This window comes from Nomia melanderi, chromosome 7, assembly GCF_051020985.1.
Source record: "Nomia melanderi isolate GNS246 chromosome 7, iyNomMela1, whole genome shotgun sequence".
Lineage (NCBI taxonomy): Eukaryota > Metazoa > Arthropoda > Insecta > Hymenoptera > Halictidae > Nomia > Nomia melanderi.
In genome coordinates this window covers 4,847,293-4,873,548 of record NC_135005.1, presented here as the reverse complement: position 1 = coordinate 4,873,548, position 26,256 = coordinate 4,847,293, and the positions used below count along the sequence as shown (strand labels likewise).

Here is a 26,256-nt window from a genome sequence, read left to right as displayed (position 1 = left end):
TTTGGATGAATTCTTTATTTTCGATGCAATAATCAACAAAAAAATGTTTAAACAATGAATATTTTTCATCTTTCAAACAAATAGTGTCCAATTTTCACGAGAATAAAAATTGCATAGAAAAAGTTTCAAAATGGGTACCCAGGTATATACTCGGTAGTGACGGTAACACGTTTGCTATCAATGTTACATATTTGTGACGGTCACCATACTATACTTCTTACTAAGAAAATTGAATAATAACATCTATAGTATTAATTTCATTTACATAAAAATATTTGTACTATTATTTTCAAGTCATAAAATACGATATTATATTTAAAAATTCAAAAACTCCTTTTACTTTCATTTCGTCGATACTTTATTTAAAAGGTTTGTCGAATTTAAAAGAATATTGCAACTGAGAAAGTCGTATTCAAAACAATTGGACCGTATTAACCTTTTGCGGACAACAATTTTTCTCATTACAAACATACTTGTAATTGTTTACAAACATACCAACAGTTTGTAATAAAATATCACTGACGTTTTTCATACCTGGCATAAAGAAGAATCATGCATCAATTAACACGTTCGCTACCAGCATTTTAGTAACGATCTTCTCAATTGTAATCCAACTATTCAATCCAACAAATCTAAATAAGATATTGATGAAATGAGACTAAAATGAGTTATTGAGATCCTAAATATAATGTTGTATCCTATAACTTTAACTAACAATATCTATAGAATTAATTTCTTCTTCTTTATGTAAAATATAGGTCTGCAGCCGTTACGAACATGTGACGTTGATAGCGAATGTGTAAAAAAACAAAATTATTCTATTTTAACGCGTCATGTGTCAATGCATTATATAATATTTGATACTAAATATTTAATTTTATCATTTTTCCGCAACGAATCAAATGGCAGCTGAAATTCCCTTCTCGAGTGCAAAGCATTAAAACAACGAGAACCATATCCGCCTCGCGGTTACGAAACCTCGCGTAATTGGTTCGTGACGTGGGCCTGTTTCGTGCATCTGATCACCGACGGTGATTTTCGGGGGTTACGGCCGCCTATTTTCGTCGAGAATCGATCTTAGCCACCGAAAATCGTACACATCACCCACCCCCTTTCTACCGAACTCTTCTTCTTTCGCGGAAAACCTCATCCAGCTTTGATTGCAGCTTATCTCCCTTTCACCTGCACACCGTCTTTTGATTCGCAGTGCAACTGTGTACCAAGGCTGGAATGAATATACCGGGTGACCCTCGTGACCCGTGAAAGTCAACGAGTGGGGAAACTTAACCCTTAAGTACTACAAAAATTTTGACGTATTTTGAACGTAGTTAACAAACAAATTTTGTTTTTCACCACAAATAACATCTTTCAAACTCTTGTAACCTGTATAAAGGAGCCTTCTTTCTTCGTTTTTACTTAGTTTTAGTTTAGCTGACAAAGAATTGAAATCTCTTCTTTTTATTACTTAGAAAGAAACATCAGAACTGTTGCAATATAATATTACAGTTCTTACTTTTCCGCTACTGTTGAGTTATTTACATGACTAAACATTTTTTCCTGTGTTTTGCTTTATGAAGACTATTATTTACTATCATATTGTTGAAACTATTTTATTACACGAAATCGTTTATTAAAATTTAGTAGTCAAATAGCAGCTATTAAATAATATTATTGATTATTAATTATAAATTCAATTAGTATCTCCGATCACAAAGGCCTGTAAAGTAAAACTTATCAATTTGTTATCTTCCACCAAGAATATTCCAACGATTGTCCGAAAGCTAGTAATAATTTAACATAATACTCCTTATAAACCATCACGAAAATGATAACAAAACAGAACTTTATTTCTTTAAAAGATTAAAAAAGAATTAAGAAAATGTGAAATAAAACAAAAACTTTGTATGACACTCATTGTGTTTGATCACAAAGAATATAATAAAATAACACATTTCTTAGGACATGTGCAAAATCTTTGAAAACTAAGGAAATAGAATAACAATTCTTTATAATACTCTCAAGGAATGGCCACGAAGAATGAAATAAAAGAAGAGTTTATTATCCGTAGAAGCATAGAAAAAGTTTTTAAATGCGGGCAATAAAGCTGCCGAAAGCCATGTAACATGGACTTCACGCAGGACAAAGAGAAAAAAGTGTATTTGGCTTGGGTCCATAGAAGCGTCATTTTACGAACCGATGGACTATTTCTCGATGAGGTGGTCGCTCGAGAATTTTCCAAACCTAGAACGATCGCGATGTTCACGAAATAAGGATTTGAGGAATGTTTGCTTTGGAATGGCTAAGTGGCCGGTATGAGGGTGTGTGTTTGTATTCCAGGGGGGTGAGTACGCTCAAGGGCGACTGGCTGTAGAGAACGGACGTGAAAGAGGGGAGTTTAGAGCGAGAGTCGAGAGACAGTAATGACTAGGTCGGGTTTTGAAGCACGTAGATTTTAGGAACATTTCGGTAACTAGCGCGTCACTGAAATAAATGTTAAATGTCAGGAATGATTACAATCTAAAATTAGAAATCTGAAAACATTTTACTCCAATTAACTACCTCTTGCAAAATAAAATGATTTTTACAGGATACAATGATTCCTTTACCACGTACTTTCACGTTTAGGTATAGTCGGTTTGAAATTTATTGTACGAGATGACTTTAAATGCAAAGATTTCAATAAATTATTTTTAAATCAACGCGTTATCGTAACTAAGAATTAAGTTACCTTATTTACAATCTTTTTGTAACTATAGCAATTACAGACGTGAAACAATAAAGACTTTTAAACAATATAACGATTCCATTTTTGGGGAATTATTAATTATAGAAAAACTATTGAACTTCTGTTTGATGTAGCACAAGCGTGGATTGAATTAATATAAGAGATAAGTTATTCCGATAAGTAAAGCGTTAAGATTTTTTACTTTTAAGATTCCTACGTAGTATTATCTTTCTACTGAACTTTTTTCTTTTAATTCTTACTTCACAGTTATCATAATCTTCGTATAAACCTTTCTTATTATCATTAGGAGTAAAATGTTTTCCCTTTGACAACCTAACCCACTCTTATTGTTTTATACTTATCACTATTTTGTATAAACTGATTTTCGAATAATCATAAAATTCATAACAGCTTATCAGCGAATAAATCTAAGTCAGATTTCTAACAAATTCAAATATTGAAGAACATAATTAGAAAAATTATATTAAGACAGAAAACAGTTCTTGTTAAAAATATTATATAAAACACTACACTTTGGATATTTTTCAAACTGTTTCGTATATTGTATGCATTCCATGCATAATTTTGCACTTTCAAATCTCCCATAGGTGCATAAAAATCAGCGCTTTAGTCATTGACTCTTAACTTTTCAAAGTTGTACTATTTTATACATATTCTTTAGATTAAAGCTACACTTGTGACAATGAAGTAAAATATATTCTACAATGATTATTTAATTTTTTATTTAAAGGAAAATTTTTTAAATCCGTGTATTACATTACTTTTCTCTACTTTTTGTTCTGTAGACTTAAGCGATTTGACTAATGAGTGGCTCATGTATGGATGTGGATTGGAATGGAATAATAGTACTTATATGCACTTTAATTTTCGTGATTCCTTTTTTTAACTGTCGAAACTCGGGCCTATCGGGAAATCGAGATTTCCGACATTAAATCCCACGAGGGTAGGTCGAGTCGTTGGGGCGGCAGGGGTCATTGGAAATCGCGTGCAACGCGTTGTCGCTTACGGCTATCGCATTTCAGAGTAAATTGTCCTCTTATCGGTACAGTGGCGTCGAGGATCGGCCGTTTATCATTTCTAACGGCCTGTTAGTCCTGCGGATTGAAGGGTTTCCGGTTCGGGCACGGTCTCTGTGCGTCCTGTGACATAATCGGTTCTGACTTGACCTTTCCGAACCCGATGACCGACAGTACAGTCCAATAACCGGCCCACAATTTGATCCCCTGATCGAAACGTCGATTAAAATGCCTGCTACGGTAATTGCATAAGCAGCTGCGGTTAATTATTGAACTTTGGAACGAGGATAAACGGGTCAAGAAAGGTTCGTTGATAATTTCTTCCTAGATCACAAATATTATTAATAGACGTTTCAAGCGACGAAAAACTGAAATGAAACTAGAATCTTCACTCGAACCGCCATCTCGTCGGTTCAAGCGAAGGTAGCTTTAATACGCGTAATCATAAGTTAACACTAAAACTACGGAGCAATTAAATTAACTTTTTAAAATTTATTTATAGAAGCTCTAAAGGTGCATCTATCAAAACTTCAATTAATTTACAATGCATTTTGCATGTCGCTAAATCAATTTTTTAATAATTTCGCAGAAAAACATCTATTATCTTTTTAATGATTGCAGAAAGAAGACATCAGAAATAGGGCATTTTGACCCGTCTGGTAGTTTAAGTGTTAACAGATTCGCGATTGCTAACATGAAATCACGTCTTTTCAGATATAATAACCTTCAAAACATTTGATTCTTCTGCTCTTTTTCTTGGAAACTTGTTTAATACGTTCGCTATCAGCGTATTTGCAACGATCAATGTTTCATATTTTGTGTAAAAAACAGTGAATTACATTTACGCGTGCTTTTATCTGTTAACTATAATTAAACCTAGTCATACATCACGTAACAATATTAATATTATCTGTGTTGCACACAATATAGAAGAGTACAAAATAGTACATATAAATAAACATATAAAAATTGAAAATTAGTACAAAAAGGAACGTATTCAATGAAGTGAATAAAATTAAGTGCACTATATTTATGTAAACATTTGGACAAAACACTTAACTTTCTATTTAAAGGAAAATGTTTAAAAATCAATGTATAATTATTGCATCAGTTTTCTGTGCTTTTTGTTTTGTGCAATAAACCGATTTGGCTAATAAGTGGCTCAAGCGTTGGTACAACAACGACAAAGCCATGTATCAATTGAAGATTAAAAATCACCGAATGATGTGACAATTAAAACGAATTAAAGCGTAACCACTCCTTTTAGCACCCCTGAATCGCGTGAGCGCCGCCATTACGTGACTCGAAAAAATCTCGCAATACGAAACCCAGCGCAACAATAGTCGTAAATATACCCTAGGTTAAGTTTTCGACAGAGACGTTGCTGCACAAGCTCTATTTCAAGATAATCCCCGAACGTGTTGACCCATTTTGATGCGCGGATGTCTTATACACCGCAGAGCGGCATTATTATTATGATAATATCGGATCTGTCATAGCAGACATTATTATATCGAGCGAGAGTAAGATTTCGATACTCGAGGATTACGCGAGAAATAGGATCCAAAGGATTTATTCTGCCTGCTGCAGATTCCTATACATTTTTTCTCTTCCTCAACGAGGGAATAAAACATGAAACCTTCGGCTCTACCGTTTTTCCTTTTATCGGAGTTTCATCTGCTATAATCGTGTGATCAACTTCGACGCTTAAAATTTGATTTCTTTTATTTAATTCCGTTTGTACCGTACCTTTGTATACATCTATGTATACTAAAAGATTTAAATACCGTGCCAGTTAGAATAACTGGTTTTAAGTTTCTTACTTTGCTATTACTGATATTATAAGTATGTTAACTATTGGAAACTGTTTTGAAAATCAATGGTTTCACTTAATATAATGAATATCAGCAAACATTAAAACAGATGTAGTCATATCATTTTTATGAGAAGTATATACATATGTTAATCATATCAAGTGCTCCGTAGCTTTAGTGTTAATGAGATTTATTAAATTACTTAATATAATCGAATAAATAATATAGCACGTTGAATGCCATGCGGGTCACCGGTGACCCCCGACCAAATCGAATTACTATAATCCAGTCAATTGAACGACGATTATTTGCAAACATTTTTGCAATCTAAGCAATACTACCTGACGCGGTGACATTAGTCGAAATAAACGTGCAATAATAACAAAACAATTCAATGAAATAATTTGATATTATATTTCTTTCATTCTGTGTATTTTACTACGTGAAATCGTACGGCATTCAACGTGTTAATTATATGAAAAGTCAGAAAGTCAATAATTTTAAATTAAAATTTTAAAAAGAGTTTTTTGATACCTTCGATGACAATAGTGTTAAGCAGTTCCAAAATCTGTAGAAATTATCATACATAAAACGACGCAAATTATTAAATAATGAACGATAAATTCGTAATTATATTATCGCACTTAATAAAATTACAACAGTAAAATAATGAGCAAATTTCTTTTTATTCAAATTTTAATTAATTTGCTTTTGCAAAGCACGATATTAAAGTTGAATGAAATACCTAATCTTTCATTATAAAACTACTAGTGGTACATTGTTCTCCATCGGCACAATAAAAAATTTCAATGTTTAATAAAATGTATTACACATTATACGACAAAAAGGAAAGTTAAATGAAACACAATATTTATACGTAATTTTGAATGTAGTCTGACGAAATAGTAGTGAGTGTCTACGGTAAACTGCAAATAAACGCGCGTTATCAAAGTTGAGGTAAGAAGCCCAAAGAGCGACAGGTTTAATTGCTAGGCTGGAGTACGTAGAGGCGGCAGCGGCTTGTCGCGCAGGATTACAGATTTAACCGTGAAAATTAATTATGACGCTCGAGAGGTAAGGGAGGCCCTGGCAAACACTGTAAACAAAGGGAAACGAGTTTAGTACAGTGACCCCTCAGAGAAAGTAGCGAACCGTGTTTATTGTTAAGTATGGGGTAAAAAAAGCCGTGGGCAACTGAGTAACATCATTATTCAGGATAATATGCTTGTTCCTTTTTGATGGATTAGACTTCATCAGAATTAAAATGTTTTACAGTAGAAATTCGTAAAACGTCATTAACCTCTAAATGTGGACGTGCCGTCTCACAAACCTCTATATAAAATATCGTAAACTTTAAAACCAGTAAAGTTTTTGTTATATAGTTGATACTATTGCTATGTAGAGATATCTACATAAGTAAAAACAAATAAGTACAATAAACTATTTTATTTGTTGCTACAAGCAAAAATGTTTAACATTAATCAGTAATTTTCAGACTTTCATACTTAAAGGTTAATTTCACGTATACATACTTAAAACTTAAATAATTCCGTGTTATAGCGATTTCATGTTTACGAATCTTACGTTAAATTCCCTTTTTTGATCCTGGTCTAACTTCTTTCTCTGTCTGTATTACTTTCTTATGAAGAATCTGTTTCATAGTTATTTTTCAAGAATTTTTTAATCGCTTTATTGTGAGTTCTACAGTACTGTAAATACATAACGTGCTTTGAATTTAACCTGTAGATATTAAAGTTCATGTTAAACGAATTCTGGACTGTTTATTGGAATATTCCACATTTATACAAGAAGTGGTTGTATTTGATTTATTGGTAATATTGAAAAACAACTTTTTGGTTCTATTACCGTTACTTTTAGTATACTTTTAAAATATTATTGTAATATTTGTTATAGTATTATAAATTATTATAATTATTACTATTATTCTGGCCACAAATGCTAGATTTAATAAACATACAAATCTTTCCCCTGTAATTGTGGATACCAGTGGATATTGCAGAGAAAATAATCACGAAATATATTTAAATTTAAATATATTATATATTTAAATTATTATTTTATTAAATATTTTTATTCAACACTAAAATAAGAATTGTATAAACAACAACTGTCTATTGGTCATATAAAAGCAGCCTGAGAAATCAGCGATTACAATTAGACCACAAATCTTTATGCAAATTAAAACTTTTAAGAATATAATTAGGAAAACGGTATTACGATAGAAAACACTTTTTCTTTTCTTTTTTTTAATGAACAACTCTACAATTTAAATATTTCATACATGTTTATATATTATATGCATTGTGTAAAACTTTGAACTTTCCAGTTTTTCAGATAAATATATAAAAGCCCCTAATTATAATAATCAGCGAGTAAAAATAATCTAAAATTGTTGAAAACATTCAAGTAAGAGAATACCTGTTGTTCAGAATGTATAGGAAGGTGAAGTAATATTTCTATGAACAAATTAAATTGTACGAAACGTTGCAATGTTCTGAAACAGTGGTGTAGATCCAGTGGTTGTGAACGTGTAGCATAACCCTGAATTTGAATTGGTTACAATGGTTCGATGCGAAATTGCCGGGTCACGAAATTGCCAGACCTCAATCGACGTTTATCTATCGAAGGTATGAAACTCTGGGGCTGAAACCTGGAGAGTTTCTCCGCGAGGCTGCTCCGAATACTTCGCTATGACGTAAGAGGCTCCTCCAACCCTTCTCTCTTCGCTACCAAAATGAGACGTGTTAGCATTTCAGAAACAGCTGGGCCATCAATGCTCGCAACCAAAGTACCCGTAAAGACAATCGAGTGATTTCTCGTGTCCGCGGTCATCAATTATTAACTAGTCAACTGCTATAATGCCTCTACAGTAACTTCACCTCCCATATACACTTCAGTTGCGGCATCTACTCCCGATTTCGTATCTCCTTGTTTTCTATTACCTCTAGTAGAAACAGGAAATTGAAATTCTTCACATAAAAATTAATCAATCATTAATTTTCTAATAAAAGAGAATATTTAATCTTTAACAATCCAATAATATCCGATGAATACATTTCTATTGATTAATTTTAAATTTACTTAATTGTCAGTTCCCTTTACTTCAAATTTTATTACCAAAGTTTTCTAAGCGAAAAATTTTTCTTTTCCTACTTTCATATATAAGAATGAATCAACTGAATTGAATTATTAATTAAAATATTCTATTGACCAAATGACTCTTCTGATAAAAAATGAATCAGAATGAATGATCAGAATGAAGTTCAATATAAAAAGACCTTGATTTTAAAGCACAGAATACTTAGCAGATGTAATTATTCATTTCCCAAGTGGTAAAATAAAATATCAAGCACTCGGTAATCAATAATGATATTCGAGTGCCATATCAACTCCTCTAAAAAGTCTTCCACAAAGCCAAATTAAAGTAACCTAATTGCGTGGAGCATGAAATCGACGTATTCAACTGAAGAATTAAATAGAGTTTAATTAGAGCATGATTAAACAGGTAGACTACATCATTAAACGAAGCTCACTAGCATGAATATAATATTCCAGCGACCACGCTTCCGAAATAATGCAGCGTCGAACACGTGAACGAAATATTGTCACGAGGATGACAACATTTTATCGAAGCCAACTCGCAACGAACGAACGAACGCAGCGATTGCGTGCTCTGTAATTTAAGCTCCCGAGTTCGCCCAATCAGCTCGGCACCAACCAGACCAAAGCAGACCGGCGTACAGTGTCACCTCGCCACAATGTCCCAAAGCTATAATTATGCTCAAACTTGAAACGAAGAAAGTTCAGATTCGCGGAGCGTCGTTGGAGTGTTATCTGACGCACAACAGGCTACAAGAGGGTCGGGTTCTGGGCGCTGTGCTTTTCGCTATCTACCAGTTCAACGCTTATTAAAACCCGGCCACGTTTCGCGGCAGCTATTGCGTGACGTTGCGTGCGCGAAATATTCTCGTGTGCTGTCGGGAAAGGGGGACAAAGGATTAACATTTGGGTCGTAAGACGCTCTGTTCACGAGATCCTCGCCTTAAGACACTTAACATTCTGGCGATAAGTGTTCGTGGCGTGCGGCCATATTTTCGCTCCGAAGTTACAGTGCTTTCTGTAGGATCAGGATTATTTAAAGAATTATTTTTAACTATTCACCCTTTCGCTACGATGGACGGGATATCTCGGCACCATAATGTCAACATACAATACTATGGACGAAATGTATCGTGTACCTGTATTATTGATATGAAGTGTTTTATTTGAAAATTGGACACAAGTAATCGATTGTTAAGACATGTCATTAGCTCGCCTATCAACAGTTCTATATTAAAGCACCAATATCATTCGAGTATTGAGAAGGACAATTGTAATCGATATAGAAAATCTAATATACAAAAATACAACCCATAGAAAAAATCTCATCCAACAAGAGTATGTATAGTTTGCAAAAACAATGGCCAACGGAAGAAAACCAGATTAATTATATAAAGATTTGATTATGCAAAATATGGAATATTTTATATTTATCATCTGTAAGCACTTTTCACCAACAATGACATGTCTTAGGAATCTTTATATGAATAATAAAGATGCAGGAGATATCTCGTCCATAGCATCATTTCTTCGACGTCGTGGAACCGAGATATCAGGTTCATTGTAGCGAAAGAGTTAAACAACGGACTGTGAAACCGTGGGCGTAAAATAAATGGAAACTGTGTGGATTTGAAACTGACTTAATTCAATGTTGTCGCCTTGATGGCTACAAAATGAGTGCCCTGAGGACACTGTTTAATCGGAGGGGTCCCCTTGTCAGAGTAGTTCTCGCTTTGTTTATTGCACTCCGAGACTCGAAAACACTTTCCCTTAACACTAAAACTACCGAAAAGTTAAATTAAGTTTTTGAAATGTCTCGATAGCAATTTCAAAAGTTCATCTGTTGAGACTTAACGGATTTACAATTTAGTTTGTTTAGTGCTGAATCAATTTCTTTAATAATTCCTAATGAAACATTTGTTATCTTTGTAATAATTTCAAAAAGAAGACATCAAGAATAGTCACTTTGACTCGTTTTGTAGTTGTAGTGTTAAAAATACACACATTGACAAAACCTAAACGACCAATGTTCGACTTTGCTCTCATTTAGATTTTCTTACATTTCTGAACACTTTAACTCTAAAACGACTAGCTGGATCAAAATGATCCATTAATTAATGACTCCTAATTTTTTCTTTTTGCAATTATTAAGAAGATAACATGATTCTCTGAGAAATGGCTTCAGCAATACGCAAATATAATTATAAATTAATAGAAATCTCAATAGATGTACTGTTACACTTTCTGTAGGAAAATTTCAAAAAATCAATTACAGTAGTTCTAGTGTTAATGCGTTGACTGCCACGGTGGTCACCGTGCTTATTCGAGCTTTCCAATTACTAGAAAGCAATTGTAATTCGTGAAATAACTGACGTCGAATGAAAATCTTGAATAGCGTAAATAACTAGACAATATCTGGTTCATTTCTAGACAATAACTAAACGACACTATAACATAAAAATTGTGCTACCAAATAATTAACCCCTTGCCCTGTGATTCCTTTTACAAGTTTGTTACACACGACATTTTTTATTCATTTAGTATACCATGATCACTACCGTTTACTATTTTCAATGTTACTACGATTTTTAACATTTTTTTATGATCTAATTCATCCTTGTTCCTTTGAATATTTCTTTATTCCAAGAACAATACAGAAAAGTACTATTAACGTGTATGTTTGTTTTTAAACTGGTGTGTGATTTCTTTTAACCCAATTGCGATTGTGGCGCCTCAAGGTTATCACTGTCATTCAGATTTTATACAACCCGTGTTAGCTTTCATCTCTTTTAAAACTTCTATAATTTGAGAATAATATAACAAATTTTCACTCACATACGTATTTGTTTTCACGGAGAAGTACGTCGTTTTTAACCTAGTTGTTTCTTTCTTTTTAATGTCCTCTCGGTTAGTCAGATTGAATACAACCTCTTTCTGCTTTCATACTTTTGAAAATTTTCGTAATTTGAGGAAAGTACAAAAAGTAATTACTACCATACATATTTATTGTTACGAAAGAGTACAGTTTTTTTAACCCATTTGTTAAGCGAGCACTTACACCTTTTAACCTTTTTGTAATTTATATAGAATATAATGATTTTTCTCTTCACCTTTTCCGTTATATCGTGACGTTCCATTTTTTCCTATCTAACTGTGTTTCTGTTTATTATACAGTTTATTTTTCTATACATTTTCATTATGCGCGTTTAAAAGATTAAACCAATTTTTCTTAATCCCGCACTATTATAAAAAAAAACTTTCTTAATTCCTTTACGCTAGAAATTAACTTTGAGGTTTTCGTGTGATCAGACCAGCGAAAGTTCATCCGGGACTTCCTTCTGACCCGAACGAATTTCCGGGACGCCGGAAAACTATTAATATCATTAAACCGTTTTAATGGGGATAATTGAATTTAAGGATTAAAGCGAATCTCCGCCGGCGGAAGTTTGCTATGAGATAGTTTCTAGAGCTGATCAAATTGTGCCAAACGTTTGATTTAACTAAAACAAAGAGCTGGAGGAAAATGAAACAGAAATTGCATTGTGTCGTAAATAACTTTCACTATGAATGATACAAAGCTTCTTAAATTACTTTTATTATAAAAATAATATTCGAGCTTAATGTCAAACATCCCAAAATCATTAGACAAGCCATGTGTATATATTCATTCCAATACTATTAGTGAAGGTAAAATAAATTAAACACTTTTTTACACTTATTATCCTTTCCTTTTGTTTTTATTTAAAAATGTAAAGAACCACGAGTAATTTTCATCAATATTATAAACTAACTCTTTGAAAAAAACCTAAAAACGCGTACTCATTATCAGTTATCTGCTAAAAAATATTTGATCAATTGTTTCGTGAACAGTAAAATTTACATTTTCAGTTTATTCTAGAAAGTAACTTTTAAAAAGTGTAAATAATAAGTTTGTAAATTTTCACGAAAGTTAACCCTTTGCACTCGATTTATTTTCAATGTTGTTAGGTGTAAACTTGTATTTATTTTTAGCGAAATGAATTAAAGTAATTTGCAACAGAAGAAATCAACATCTTATATATATTTTATTTATTATTATAATAATAAGATTTAATTTTTATAATCTTTCAAAGTGTGGTACTTTTTAAAACAATTTCCAACGTTCTATAAGATATTTTTATTGTCATCACCAGCATAATACACGACTGTAAAAGCTTAATACTCATAATCAACGGAAAAATATTGGGTAAAAATATCTGTTTATACTTTGCTGTAGATCGAAGTAATTTCTAAATTATCCATCATACCAATCATCAATTTTTTCATACATTTTATCCACCAAGAATTAAATGCAAGTAAATTCATAGTTCTCCTTTTTCTGCAAACTTACAAAATATTTCCAGCTGTCAGCGAAAATTCTCTCACTTAACCATCGCCTAGTTAAGTATTAATACCTTAATTAGTATAAATCAGCAGTTAACAAAGTCCAGACGGTTGAAATAATTTTAATAACTTTGAATCACTGTAGATATTCGAACTTGCACGGCTAGCAATTGTGAAAGTATTTATGGACCATTAATGTTCATTGCAGTTATTTATTTATTTTAGTAGTTAAACATCAGACGTTAACTGAAAAGTGTATGGCATAAGCAGATTATGAGCTAAATCCGTTGAGCGATAGATTTAAAAAAAAATCTTAAAATCCCGTAACACTATTTCACTAGAACCATAGGTAGCAGAAAATTTACGAGGTAGATTTTTAAGGCGCAGGTCGGCCACCTACATTGCTTATAGGTCATATTTGCAATCGTTATCTGCGAGTAGAAACCTTTCACGAGCTTTGCGTGTGCTGCTCTTCCGCGACAGCGTTACGACTTGAAATCGATATCCGTCTCATCGATGAAAACGAAATTTCTGTTACTGCCTATTTCATGCTGGGCTTTCGACTCTCGTATGTGAATAAGACATTACTATTCATTAAAATTAATTTTTTGTCGTAACACATCATTATTATTAGTGACAGAAAACAATAAATTTAAATTACCTGTCACTCGTGATGATAGATAAACACAAATGGTGGAAAGCAGCCACTTTTGTAATTCCTCATCTTTGTTTTTCATCACAATCACCACTGGTATGAAACTTTGTGAAACAAATTTCTGCAACGAACTACAAAGAAAAATATGTATATTATTATAAATATTTATTACTTTATTAAATAAGTTTGCGAAACGTATTTTACAGAATCAACCATTTGTGACGACCATAATTTTACGTTTCATACAAAGCACATTAAACCTCTGAACGTGGAGTAAATATTCTTGCATTAAACAACCTTTAAAGTTACATGTTTAAATACTAGGTTAATTCGGTTTTACCATTTTGTTATACTTTTTAATAAAACATTGAAATTATGAATCATTTCGTTAAAACTACAGACCACATTTGTTATTTGGTTTAAACATTTTTCTGACGCGTGTACGTAAATACATATCGTACCATAACACTTGTTTAGCGTTGTTTTTACGTCAGACTACAAGTACAGAGGATAATAATGAAAAGAAACGAATCTCACTTAGCTCTGACTTGGCACGAACAAGTTCGTGTCGCGAGTACAATTAGATCACACGATCGCGAGCTCGTAATAATGCTTTCTTTCGACTTGTTCTGATTAGGTATATTATAGATATAAAATTGGTAGTTGGGAGATTTGTTGACCGGGAAATTACACATGGTGGGCCAAACAGAAATGGTGTCGGTATTCCTTTATTGCGGTTCTTCGATATAAGAATCACATAATGGGCTGGGTGGCACCATCGTCGATAAAAGAGGTGGAGGGCAACCTCGAGGAAATTTTATGGGATTGACCGAGCATCGGAGAAATAGGGCTAAGTTTCATAACAACGTTCGTTATCTGCTGAACTCGAACGTTGCACGGCACATTTATTCTTCATTTTATCCCATCGTACTTTATCTCTATTTGCGTTTCTCGTGCGTACTTCATTCCCTCTTATTTGCGAAACCACGCACCATTATTCCTGTTCAGAACACTGTAATAAAGATATTCTTATTATCTTTTTCTGTGCGATCTTCACAGTTCGAAGACTTTAAAGATGGTTTTAAAGGTCAAGTGTATTTAGCAGTCCTAACAAGAAAAACTTGAAATAAATTTGGAAAAATAATAAACAGTGCAATGTAATAATGTTATAATGTTTAATTTTTTACTGTTACATATAGGTAATAAAGATTAGTCGTAAGTTATAAAAAAATTACTGTTCAAGAATGTACTATTTTGTCATTACTATTGTCCATTAAATAAAATCATCAGAATGATACAGATGAGTGTCCCCGTCGCTAACCACATTTCTCGCAGCAGTATGAGGAAGAAAATAGCGGCAAATCTTCGTTCCCGTGGAATTTTCTTCACTCCCAACATTTTTCAAACCCTCGGCGGACGAGATTCGCGCAGTAATTTAATTTGTAACTGAGACGGACAAATTGTCTTTGCAACTGATGCTTCTCGCCGCAAAGAAACGCAGAACTAGGTATTCTGGATCATCCGGGCGCGAATAAAATCGCTTTCCTAAACGAAACTAATAAATTAGACTTATGAATTGAAAGCACGACAAAATGAGACTACACTTATTCAAGTAAAACAGTATATTTCGTTTACAACCCAATAAAATCTCACACAATTCCCATTTTCATAAAGGCTAAACCATATTGTTATTTCAAATTTTCTAAGAAAAATTTTAGAATTTATCATTGGTTTTTATTTGAACATGTTTCCCAAACGGTAATCTGGTAACAACAAAAGGTATAAACATTTTTTACAATTCCATATAAAATTATGATCCGCTGACTAAAGCATTTTATCTTATTTCTATTTCACCACAGCCACCCAGATGTTCTTTTTAACATCGCGCTATTAGGTACCGGAAAAAGTTCTTTTCGACAGAGTAATTTAAACACATAGAACGTTTTAATAAAATAGTTTCATTTAATTTGCTACCGACGCCATAAACATAACTTGCTACTAATACCAACTTCATTTATTAAATTAATAAAATACTGGTTGAAATCGAACTTCAATTTATTGTATTTGATTATTTAATATGAAATGTCGGATTTTGCAGAAAAAAGGAATCCTCATTTAATGTTCTAAAAAACGTTTCAATAAAAATATGCTCTATTCGATTCAATACACTCCTGCCAACGCATTTTTAATAAATATATTCCTTTATTAAAGAATTTTGAATATTTGGAAAGAATAAATTGTAAAGACATCCTTATAAACTACTGTTTCGAATTTACCACCCACATTTTACAAAGAAATATCACCGAAATGAAATTTTGCAAATCGACGCTGCACTGTTCTTTCATTGGCAGTATTGTCCACAAATGGTACATATTTATATATTTCAGCGGTTTTTGCAACATTATTTCCAAGTTTGAATTCATATAAGAAAATTACATGAATGTTAACGGTATCTATGTCTTCAAAAATGATGCAAGAAATAGTTACTATGCACAATTTGGAAAAACGTTTTTGCAAAAAGTTACTCTGATAATCGACAATGAAACTGTTTAACTCCTTGCCTTATGATTTTTTTCTCAACTCTGATCAATACAACTACCTTGTCATTAATAATTTATTGGAAAAACAGAAAACTTGTAGGCACATCTATGTCTATGTGTTTGCTCTTAAGTATAATAATTGATTACAGAAGAATAATATTTACTTTGACTTCGAATGAATCAAGTAATATTTGTTTGTTAAATCACGTTGAAAATCTTTACCACAAGTCTGACACGTTGTTAGAAGGCAAGTGGTTAAGAGGTTATATGGAAAACAAAGGAATAATAACAGCGGGAGTACAAACATTGGTGACTAAGAAAAATCCGACATTTCATATTACGTAACTTTTTCCAGCATCTAATATGAAACAAGAATGTCATGAAAGGCGAACACAATTATCGAAAAGGAGTCTCTTTCGTTAATGACATTGCGATACGTCAGTACATCTAAATTCAATTGATTGCTAGACAAAGGAAGTTCATTAGGGGGCAACCCGCGCGACCGTGGCTTTTTTTGTAGCCCCAGGCACGGTAATTTCAAACGTCCTTCGTAATAACGATGTCTCCCCTCCGCATCCCTTTTCTGTGTACGTGTATATAAAATCTGTGCAAAGGGGAAACGGGTGACTGAGAATTAAACTTAAGAATTATCGTTGTTCGAGGGGCACTCGAGTCTTTCGTAACGATCCCCAAGTCACGTGGTTTGAACTCGTTAAAATGGAGGGGGGCCAATAATATTTTTCCTTTGAAACTTAACGATGGCTTCTGTTGTTTTATTTAAAATTAATTCATTCGTATCGCACGCTTATACAAATAAACTCGTGTTTCTTTGTTACTGTCAACGCGGGCTACCGATTTGTTAAAAAGTAAATTTAAATTCGGCAGCACGTTGGATTCTCGACGCGGCTGATAAATAAAAAAAAAACGGTTTTGTTAACAGTTAGAAAACTGCCTAAAAAAGACTATAACTATAATTATGAAAGTATCAGAGCTACTGTAACTATAACCTTTTTCATTTACTTCGACTGTGGAATTGAGTTTCAAAAATTTCTCGTTCTGCGAGAAAACTTTCTGTTTCAAAAATCAAAAAATCAAGTGTGTACTCGTCAGATGCAGGACGAATGCAGCTAGGTTATGCTTTAATGAAAAACCAAAGCGAAACGAAGAGGAATTAGATATCTATCTGAAAACTAAAGAATTCGTCATTGATAGAATTAGTATCACTTCAAGCTTCAAGATGACGTGTAGTGTAATCAAACTCAGTTAGCTGGTTAATGGAACTCATTCAATAGATTTTATTAAAAATTGTGTTTTACAAAAGCAAGAAAGGTATTTATTGTATTGCAAATATTCCCAGTTCAAGAGTTACTAAATAAGAATGTAATAAATGGCAATGTCTTGGTAAGAGAAAAGTAGGAAATCTCCCCATTTGGTTGGCTAAGTGTTAACACCTTGCTGACCGGTCACGAGTATACTCGTATTTATCGGTCCAAGATGTTTATGAGTTTCGTTGTATTTGTACTTACATTAATAGAATCTTTATAAGAGCCAGATTGTATTAGTCAGTTTGAATCATTTAAATCATTTTAGCATATTATATGTGAATACAGTATGCATATTAAAGTAGAAAGATATTTTCTGTAAACAATTCCACCGGTCAGTAAGGTGTTAACCTCTTGCCTTATAATTTCTTCCTCAACTCTGATCGATACTACTTTATTACTAATAATTTACTGGAAAAAGAGATAAATTGTAGACATATTGTATGTTTATATTTGCTCTTAAGTATAATAATTGATTCCAGAAGAATAATATTTACTTTGAAATCGAACGAATCGAGTACTATTTAACACATCGAGTACTATTTAACAATTGATGGCAATTTTCAGTGAGGTCAACTTATATCACTATACATAGAAAAACTCAGATATCATATTGTTATGTAATATATTTTAAATAGATAATCAATTCGAATCCAATGTTATATTTTTTTCAATGCTGTGGTAATTAGCGAAGTTGCATAGCTAAGTGTCTTTATATAAAAACGAGATTTCTCATTACCAGTACGCAATGTGTTAAGTTTATTGAATCATGTTGAAAATTTTCACTACGAGTCTGACACGTTGTTATAAGGCAAGAGGTTCACAATGAATTAGCTTTGCGGGCAATGCGTTTGGTTAACAAGAGCTTCACGTGTCCATCGATTATGCAAGCTATGAGCTGGACAATTTACCGGTTTGACAAGGAACCAACACGACAGTGTTTCCGCTTGATCCACGGAAAATTGATTCCCATAAAAATCACACACTAACGATCGTGTCGTTAGAAGCCGTGACAACATTGATCGATATTTAAATAACGGTAACCGGGCCTTTCTTTTTCCAGCATCCCGCCTCCTCAGACGGAAGATACCATGTACCGGCCACTTGATGACCCCCCGCCGCCTATGGATACAAAAGGTTCCAACTCAGGTAAGTGGAACTAATCAATGCGTACGCCGACACCAAATTAACCGTTTTAACACTAAACGTGCTGCGATCGATCAAATAACTGGTTCTAACCTGTTAACTATGGAATCGATTTCCAAAACTCTCGTTTTGCGCGCAATAAAATCAAAAAATGAAGTACGCCTAACCCTCGATTTACGCGGACTTTTTTCATGTGAGCCTCTTTTTGACGCGGTAAATTGGAACACTATTTTCGCGATAGTTTTTACGCACGATCTGAATTTAGTAACAGCGAATGAAATATACCTTTGTTTTCTAAAATGTCATTATTATGTATTTCTAACACTTATACCAGCTTTTCTCTTCAATATTTTGTTTTCTCTTGTACCGAAAGGCTCTATTTACGCGATTTTCATTCGCGTGAAACAAAGAAAATTTATGAAAAAGAAAGAAAAATTACGTGTTTATCTAAAAAAATAAAGAATTCATCGTTGAAAGAATTAAGATGAATAAGATAAACTTTACGATGGCGTGTATACTCATCAAACGCAGTTAATTGGTTAAAATATGATTTAAAACTCTGCGTTTCTTTCTATTATTTAACTTTGTATTAATTTCTATATTGTTTAATTACACAGTTTTCCAATTGTTAGCTATCTTTCTGTTTCTATTTCTACTAAGAATGTATCGTCTAATTTGTTTACTTTTGTTTTGTAACCAGTTTTCGACTGGTTACTTTAGGAATTAGTGTATGCAAAGTACCAGTACGTTTAGTGTTAAAACTAAATTACTAAACCATATTTAAACAGTAAATATTTAAAGTCGTAAATTCTAAGCCTGTATAAGTCCACTTTTTAACGTTATCCGTATGAGGTACTGATGTAACTGTTTTCCCCTTGCACAGGCCTATTTAATAATATTTTAAATGTACACGTAATGAAAATATACTGAAATAGATAATGAATGAACGAACGAAAATGAAGAAAAATTGACTCTGTCGAAATGTTAATTAGTTGACTTGTACTGTTTTGGAATTCATGGTTTCATTTGTTCTGTGGACATAAACTGATCTAAAGTTAACTTAGAAATTTATTTATAGTATATAAGTACGTATTCTTAATTATTTAATTGAATTCCTTATTTTTTAATTGTTTCTTCTTCTTTGCACCGCAAAATTTCAACAATTTTTCGGAACCAATTATATTTCAACTAATTTAGCATCTATATTAACGATTAAATAAGCGAAATTTATTTTTGGTGACTTTTTTCAAGATCTTTTTGTTTGATTTTTGCAATAACAGAGTGATACTGTGCTTGGTAACTACTACACTACACCTTCACTTGGTAAAAACTAGCCCCACTAACACCAATCCCTGCTATCCAAATGATAGTAATATTATAATTAACTTATTATGTAAAAGCACTTCAATAAGTGAAGAAAAACATATGATACGATACATTAAGTCAACTAGCCCTAAATTAACTCAAATGCAATATATAAACTGTAGGAAGTAATATTGAACATATTGTTGCGAATATCTTGGAAACTCAGGTAGAGCGGCAGTAATTTGTGGAGAAAGTTGTTTGCTATGATGTCCCTAGCAACATATTTCAAGGTCACTTAATTCAACGAAGTTGTGAAACTTCTAAACAATTGTCAAAGAATTTTTTTAATGTCTGAGAACTTGAAGCTGAGTAACAATACATGGTTCACATGTATAGACAAAAATTGTTCAATATCAATTTACCGACAACACGTTTGAAGGTCATCCAAATCAGTGAAGAATCGCTAATGTAAATAATTAACCAAAGTTAAACACGAGAATTATCATAAATAATCCTTCAACCTTTAAATACTAAAGTATTTTTAATATTACTGTTAATGTTGAATTTCTACTACTTATATCCAAATAATTATTACCTCAATTCCGGATTGTTTAGGATAAGTCCGTGAGAAATGACTCACTTTTCTTAAAAGAATTATTACACCATAAATATCAGTGATACTTTATTTCGCAATTCTATAGACATGAAAGAACAATGTATTTTTTATTGAAACTTTGTTTCGCTATCTTTTACCGTTCTCAAAATAATCCACACGAAAGAAAAATTTGCATTTTTTTCAAGGAGTGAATCATACCTTCAAAATGAAATTCGGCACGAAAAAAATTGCAATGTATTAGACTTGACTTATTCTACTTACATACAAAGTTTCATAATATTTTGAATTTCCGGGTTCGATAACTTTCTTTGTAAGGATAAGTAAACAGAAAATATATACGTATAAGTTCAGTATACTACTAGAATCACTTGAAAATAATCGACGATCTAAACGAGATCAGATCATCGTACACAGAATTATCTAGTTGTGTTTGTCTCAGCATTATTCAACCTCATCTTCGATCGCGGTTTCATCAATGAACCACACCGTCGCTCCGCGTAATGGCGTCCAAAGGAACTGTAAAGAACATTCGGCGGAAGCAATGAGTCATCCGCGTTTAGAAAGCTGTATTTGCCACTGTAGAAGTGCAATCAATCGAAGACCGTTCCCCCAGTGGACACGTACTACGAGCCATTAACAATAACTTGGCCAGCGCACGTGACTTTCCGGCCAGTCGAGTCGAGTCTCTCGATTAATTTTTAACGTCGACGTCCACACAGCGCTCGGTAAAATGGCCGTGTACACGGACAACGTAAACGTTGATTTCTCGTCCATTGTCCGGAATGAATTACTCGTGACGAGCCAAGGACCCCGACTGCGACCGTTCGAAAATATCCGATGCGGAAATTCATCTCGGCCGCCCCAGCTGCCTTTATATGCATTTGAATAGCTCGTCTGTCGCGGAATTCCTAGGCAACCGTAATCGATACGACGCACGCCGCACGGGTACCATTGTACGACGAACGGTGTTCAATCGAATCCTTGCCATTTGTTCTTCTGGCCCCGTGCCCTGATAATAATCGGAATTAAGTGGCTTGTTTATCGAATGCATCAGCGAAATTGGTCGCACGGTCACGTACCAAACTACCGATTTCGCAGTTTTCGCCTACTGCCAATTACTGCTACGATCTTCTGAAATGTGTTGGTTTATGTTCGATGTTTTTCATTTGGAATTATTTTGGTTTCAGTATTATGGTAAAATGAAAGTTGTTTATTATTGTTTAAGATGAATGCTTGTTTCTCTGTAATATAGGAGTATTATTGCTAATAAAAAATATTGTTTCGGTAGATGTATATGATGTAATTTGAAAAGTAATTCTACAAGTTATAGTGAACAGAAAATTAAAATGCACTGTGAATCGTTAGAACTCGAAAACGAAGCAGAAATTGCAACTTCTTGATTCTTCATGTTTGTCCTATTTTTTGCACAGGTTCATCTAAAACATTTACTACAGTTGAATATTCTATATAATATAAACAGAGAAATAAAATTTCAATAACATTTGACAGTGCATCTTAATTATTAACTTAACTGCTAACGATAATTACTGTCTGATAGCAAAATAAATCAAAGGCAAGTAAAGAAGGAAAATTATATTTAAACACAATCTTGATTAACAGATGGTTGATTACAAATTTCAATCAAAATTCCACCGGAACAACGAACCATGGCTGTAAAGAACCTCTCGCATATTTAATAACTCAATTAGAGATCAATGCCGTCCGTACAATCGTCCCCCTTGAATCGTTCGAATTCAGCGGTGCCGATCGATGGGAGACAACGCGCGAGAAATGCTCGGCTTAGAAGGCAGACATCTTGGTAACAGGATGTGTCAAGCCGCTGCGACGCGTCGCAACATCAAGACTGCTTCCTCCACGGGAAAGTTCCAATATTTGTGGGGTTGCGAGACGCCATTGGTGTTTACTTGTCTCGTAAACCTGTCGCCGGCCGTGGATGCAGCCAGTAATACGTAAAGATTATTCGGTTGTATTGTCGTTCTGGAACGTGCTATTATATCGCGCAAATTCACGCATTCGAGACGGTAACGTAGTCCTACGTCATGTTAAATTCAACTGAATATCAATAACGTAGTCTCACATTATTTGAAATTCTTTAGTTGAATATAAATAACGTAGTGCTAAATCATTTTAGATTCTTTAGTTGAATACTGATAACCAAGTCCTATGTCATTTTGAATTCTTTAACTGAATTCCGATAACGTAGTTTCACATTATTTTACATTCTTTAGCTGAATACTAATAACGTAGTCCTACGCATTTTTGAATTCTTTAGCTGAATTCCAATAACGTAGATTTACGTAATTTTAAATCCTTTAGTTGAACTCCGGTAACCTAATCCTATGTTATTTTGAATTATTTCACTGAATATTTGTACCTTAGTAATTTTTAATTTCTTTAAATGATTTCTGTTAAAATAATCCTACGAAGAATGCGAGCCATTTAATCCTACGTCGTTTCAAAATTTATAGTTAAGTATTAACTACATAGTTCTGTCATATACATATTTTATATTCATACACATTTGAACAGCAGATCCTTGTGGTATTTCCCTGTAGACTTCGGAAAATTATATGCAACCGCGAATGTGTTAAAAGCGCCCGTGGCGATAATGCCCGATAGGCGATGAAGAGAACTGGATGATAGAAGTATAAAAATATGGATATGCGAAGGCGGGAAAGTGCAACGTGAAAGTTCAAACTCGTGTATGCATACACATATGTACATACGTATATTTACACGCGTATATGTAGGTACATGTAAACCCAATGGAAGCTGGAGTTGAGCGAGCGTGAAAATGGAAATATGCAGCGATATAAAACTCTGAAAATAAAGAAGCTCGAGGCATAAGAATATCTAAAGACACTGTGAGCGTGCATAGGAATATAGAAAGATACTGGCTGTTTAACCATAGGTGGCCATCATTTTGAGGCATGATTTCACAGACGAAAATAATTTTTCGACTTTTACTTTGAGATTATTAATAATAATTTAAATATCTTCGATAGGGTGAGTTATCCATTTAAATTATTAAACTGCTAATGAAATATATAATATACAAATGTATAAATAGTAATATATCAATGTATAATTATAAGTAAATTAATAAATAAAATCTATTGTAATAATACAGTATAATGCAAAAGTGTTTTATTTATATGATTTACGTTGAATGATAATAGTATTATAAAAATATTTTATTTAGACGTTTTAAAGTAACGCATATTCTATATGAGTATTTCATTTAATTAAGAAAGAACGTTTAAATATTTAAATAACTTCCGGAACACTTGCTACTTTTATCATATCAAGGTTGCAGAAATCGAGATTATAAATATAAAACACTAGCTAAATGTAATTACATACGGATAATGAGCATAGGAGTTATTAAATATAGATTTTCCTGTATATAGGTGACATGAGTGGATTCTCGAAACAAATGGATGATTAACAGCCCCTAGTCATTACAATCACAATGTCACCTAATATAGCACGCTCAAGAATGCCGGAATAATACATCGGCCAATTAAATCGTCTGAAGCATCGACCTATCCTTAATTAGCCCTCTCGAGCATCGGACCGGATGGAGTCACACACGAACACGCGATTTCGCGAACCCTTTATCAATAGCTGCCAGGCAAGGCTATAGCTCCACTTTTTGATCAGCATAATCAATAATTCGCACATTAATCAACGCTTAATGGTATACTCATGAAAGTGTTACGTGGAGGTTAATGAATAAACAAATTACATTCCTTATCTGAAAAAAGTACTAAATAATAAAAATTTTCTTTATTATCAATGTGACAAATACCCAATACTTCTCAGCATTAAATAACAAACTTTATTGTCGAGTGTCTGTAAGCAACTTTTATTAGAATTAGCTTATGTAAGAATTTCAGTTTCAAATAACCCGTAGGTTCTCATACAAATTTTGTTATATTAATAACAACGTCAATAATAATATTAGAAGTAAAAGAAAATTCAACTGAAATGGAAAGTAGAGAAATATAAACAAATATACTTGACAACCAGCAAATACCTATAGAATAAAATAAAACTAAGAAAAGAAAGACAAAGGAATAATTCTTTTAAGACAGAAGCTAACTGAAAGATATAATTATCTTACTGCTAAATCATCTATAACATTACAAATATACATTCTATTTTACTGAAATTCATAACACCCAATTTTTCATTAATTTGTATATCATTTACACTTTCATATTTCATAATTTACCCGAATTGACATTGACATCGCGCACTCAACTAAAACAGAATGCGGTAGAAGGAATTTAAAAGAACGAGAAACAAGTTCTCCTAAAACAAAACTTATCGGAAAGGTATAACTTTCTTATTATTAATTTATCTGAAACTTTGTGGCATTATAAAACACGAACGGCAGGCATTGCATTGTACGATTGTCAATACACGTAGATATGGAACGGACCCTGCATCAGTCGGTGGGCGGTTGAACATGAAAGGAAACTTTTTGACCGAGACCGCCCGACCGATTTGTTTCTATTATTAAGTGCCAATCTCCCTATCGATTTCACGTCACTCCCATAAAGTAAGTAGCTATGCATCAGGCAACGCGCGCCGCAGCGTGTGTAATAACTAGCTTTCAACGATTTGCGAGCTTAACCCCTTTAGACCTGAATTTTATACAGGATTATATTCGTTTATCTAACAACAATTGACTGCCATTTAGCGCATTATTAGTAAAGTTACCTCATCATCAAGTTTTTATGGGAAATCAGAATTCCTCGCAGATCTGTTTCGCGTGTCACGAAATTTATTTGGCATGTCACGCGAAAATTTCACTGCACGGACATTCTACCGTTTTTATACCATTTTTTGTTCTCCTGTTTCAACGCTACGACACTTTTGCAGCGGGTTCAAAAATTATACTCGATTTTTGAATAATAATTTCATGCGTAGAAATAGCGCATCGATATAATATGACAACAACATGATACAGTTCTAATCCCTTCAGACCTGAGTTTTATAGAAAATTATGCTTACTTATATAACAACAATGAACCGTCATTCAGTGCATCACCAGTAACGACATTATCTCGAATAAAATAGGGGTAGTATGCTACTTTTCTGGTAAAAATAAACTCAAATCAAAGGTATGTACATAGGGTATCATATAACTGGTAGTACAACCAGATAGGGGGTGATTTTATATAAAAAAATAAGTCGAAAGTATGCAATACAAAATTTTTATTTGAGACATATGCTTGACTCTTATGCTTGAAAACCACTGTTGTATTTTGTAAACATCCTGCTTTACCTCTACACTCGTCGAATGGAGCTCCTAGTTTCTGTCAAACTCGAATTTCTAATTGTGGAGTCATCTTAAGCCTGTTGTGTATACTGGCGAAATAACGAGTATTGAACAGTTCAGAGAAAAAATTATTATAGCGGTTAAAAAATTAAAATTGTGAAACCACACTTTAGAAAATGTACGTAGAAATTTAATTAGAAGAGCACAATTATGTTTGAGAAATCGTAGACATGATTTTCAATCATTTTTAAGTTAATAAAATTACTTAATAGTAAGCACATTCCTTTATCTTCTGCTCTGGTT

General features: G+C 33.1%; 1 protein-coding gene across 5 annotated transcripts in view; it reads left to right on the top strand.

The window, feature by feature from the left end:
• The window catches only part of wwk (anoctamin 8 white walker), a 51,412-nt gene that overhangs the window by 2,317 nt on the left and 22,839 nt on the right, over nt 1-26,256 (top strand). For all 5 annotated transcript variants that reach the window (XM_031970818.2, XM_031970815.2, XM_031970819.2 and 2 more), the window contains exon 2: nt 18,639-18,724. In XM_031970818.2, the coding sequence (XP_031826678.1) occupies nt 18,639-18,724 (86 nt within the window). The remainder of the gene's footprint in view (nt 1-18,638; nt 18,725-26,256) is intronic.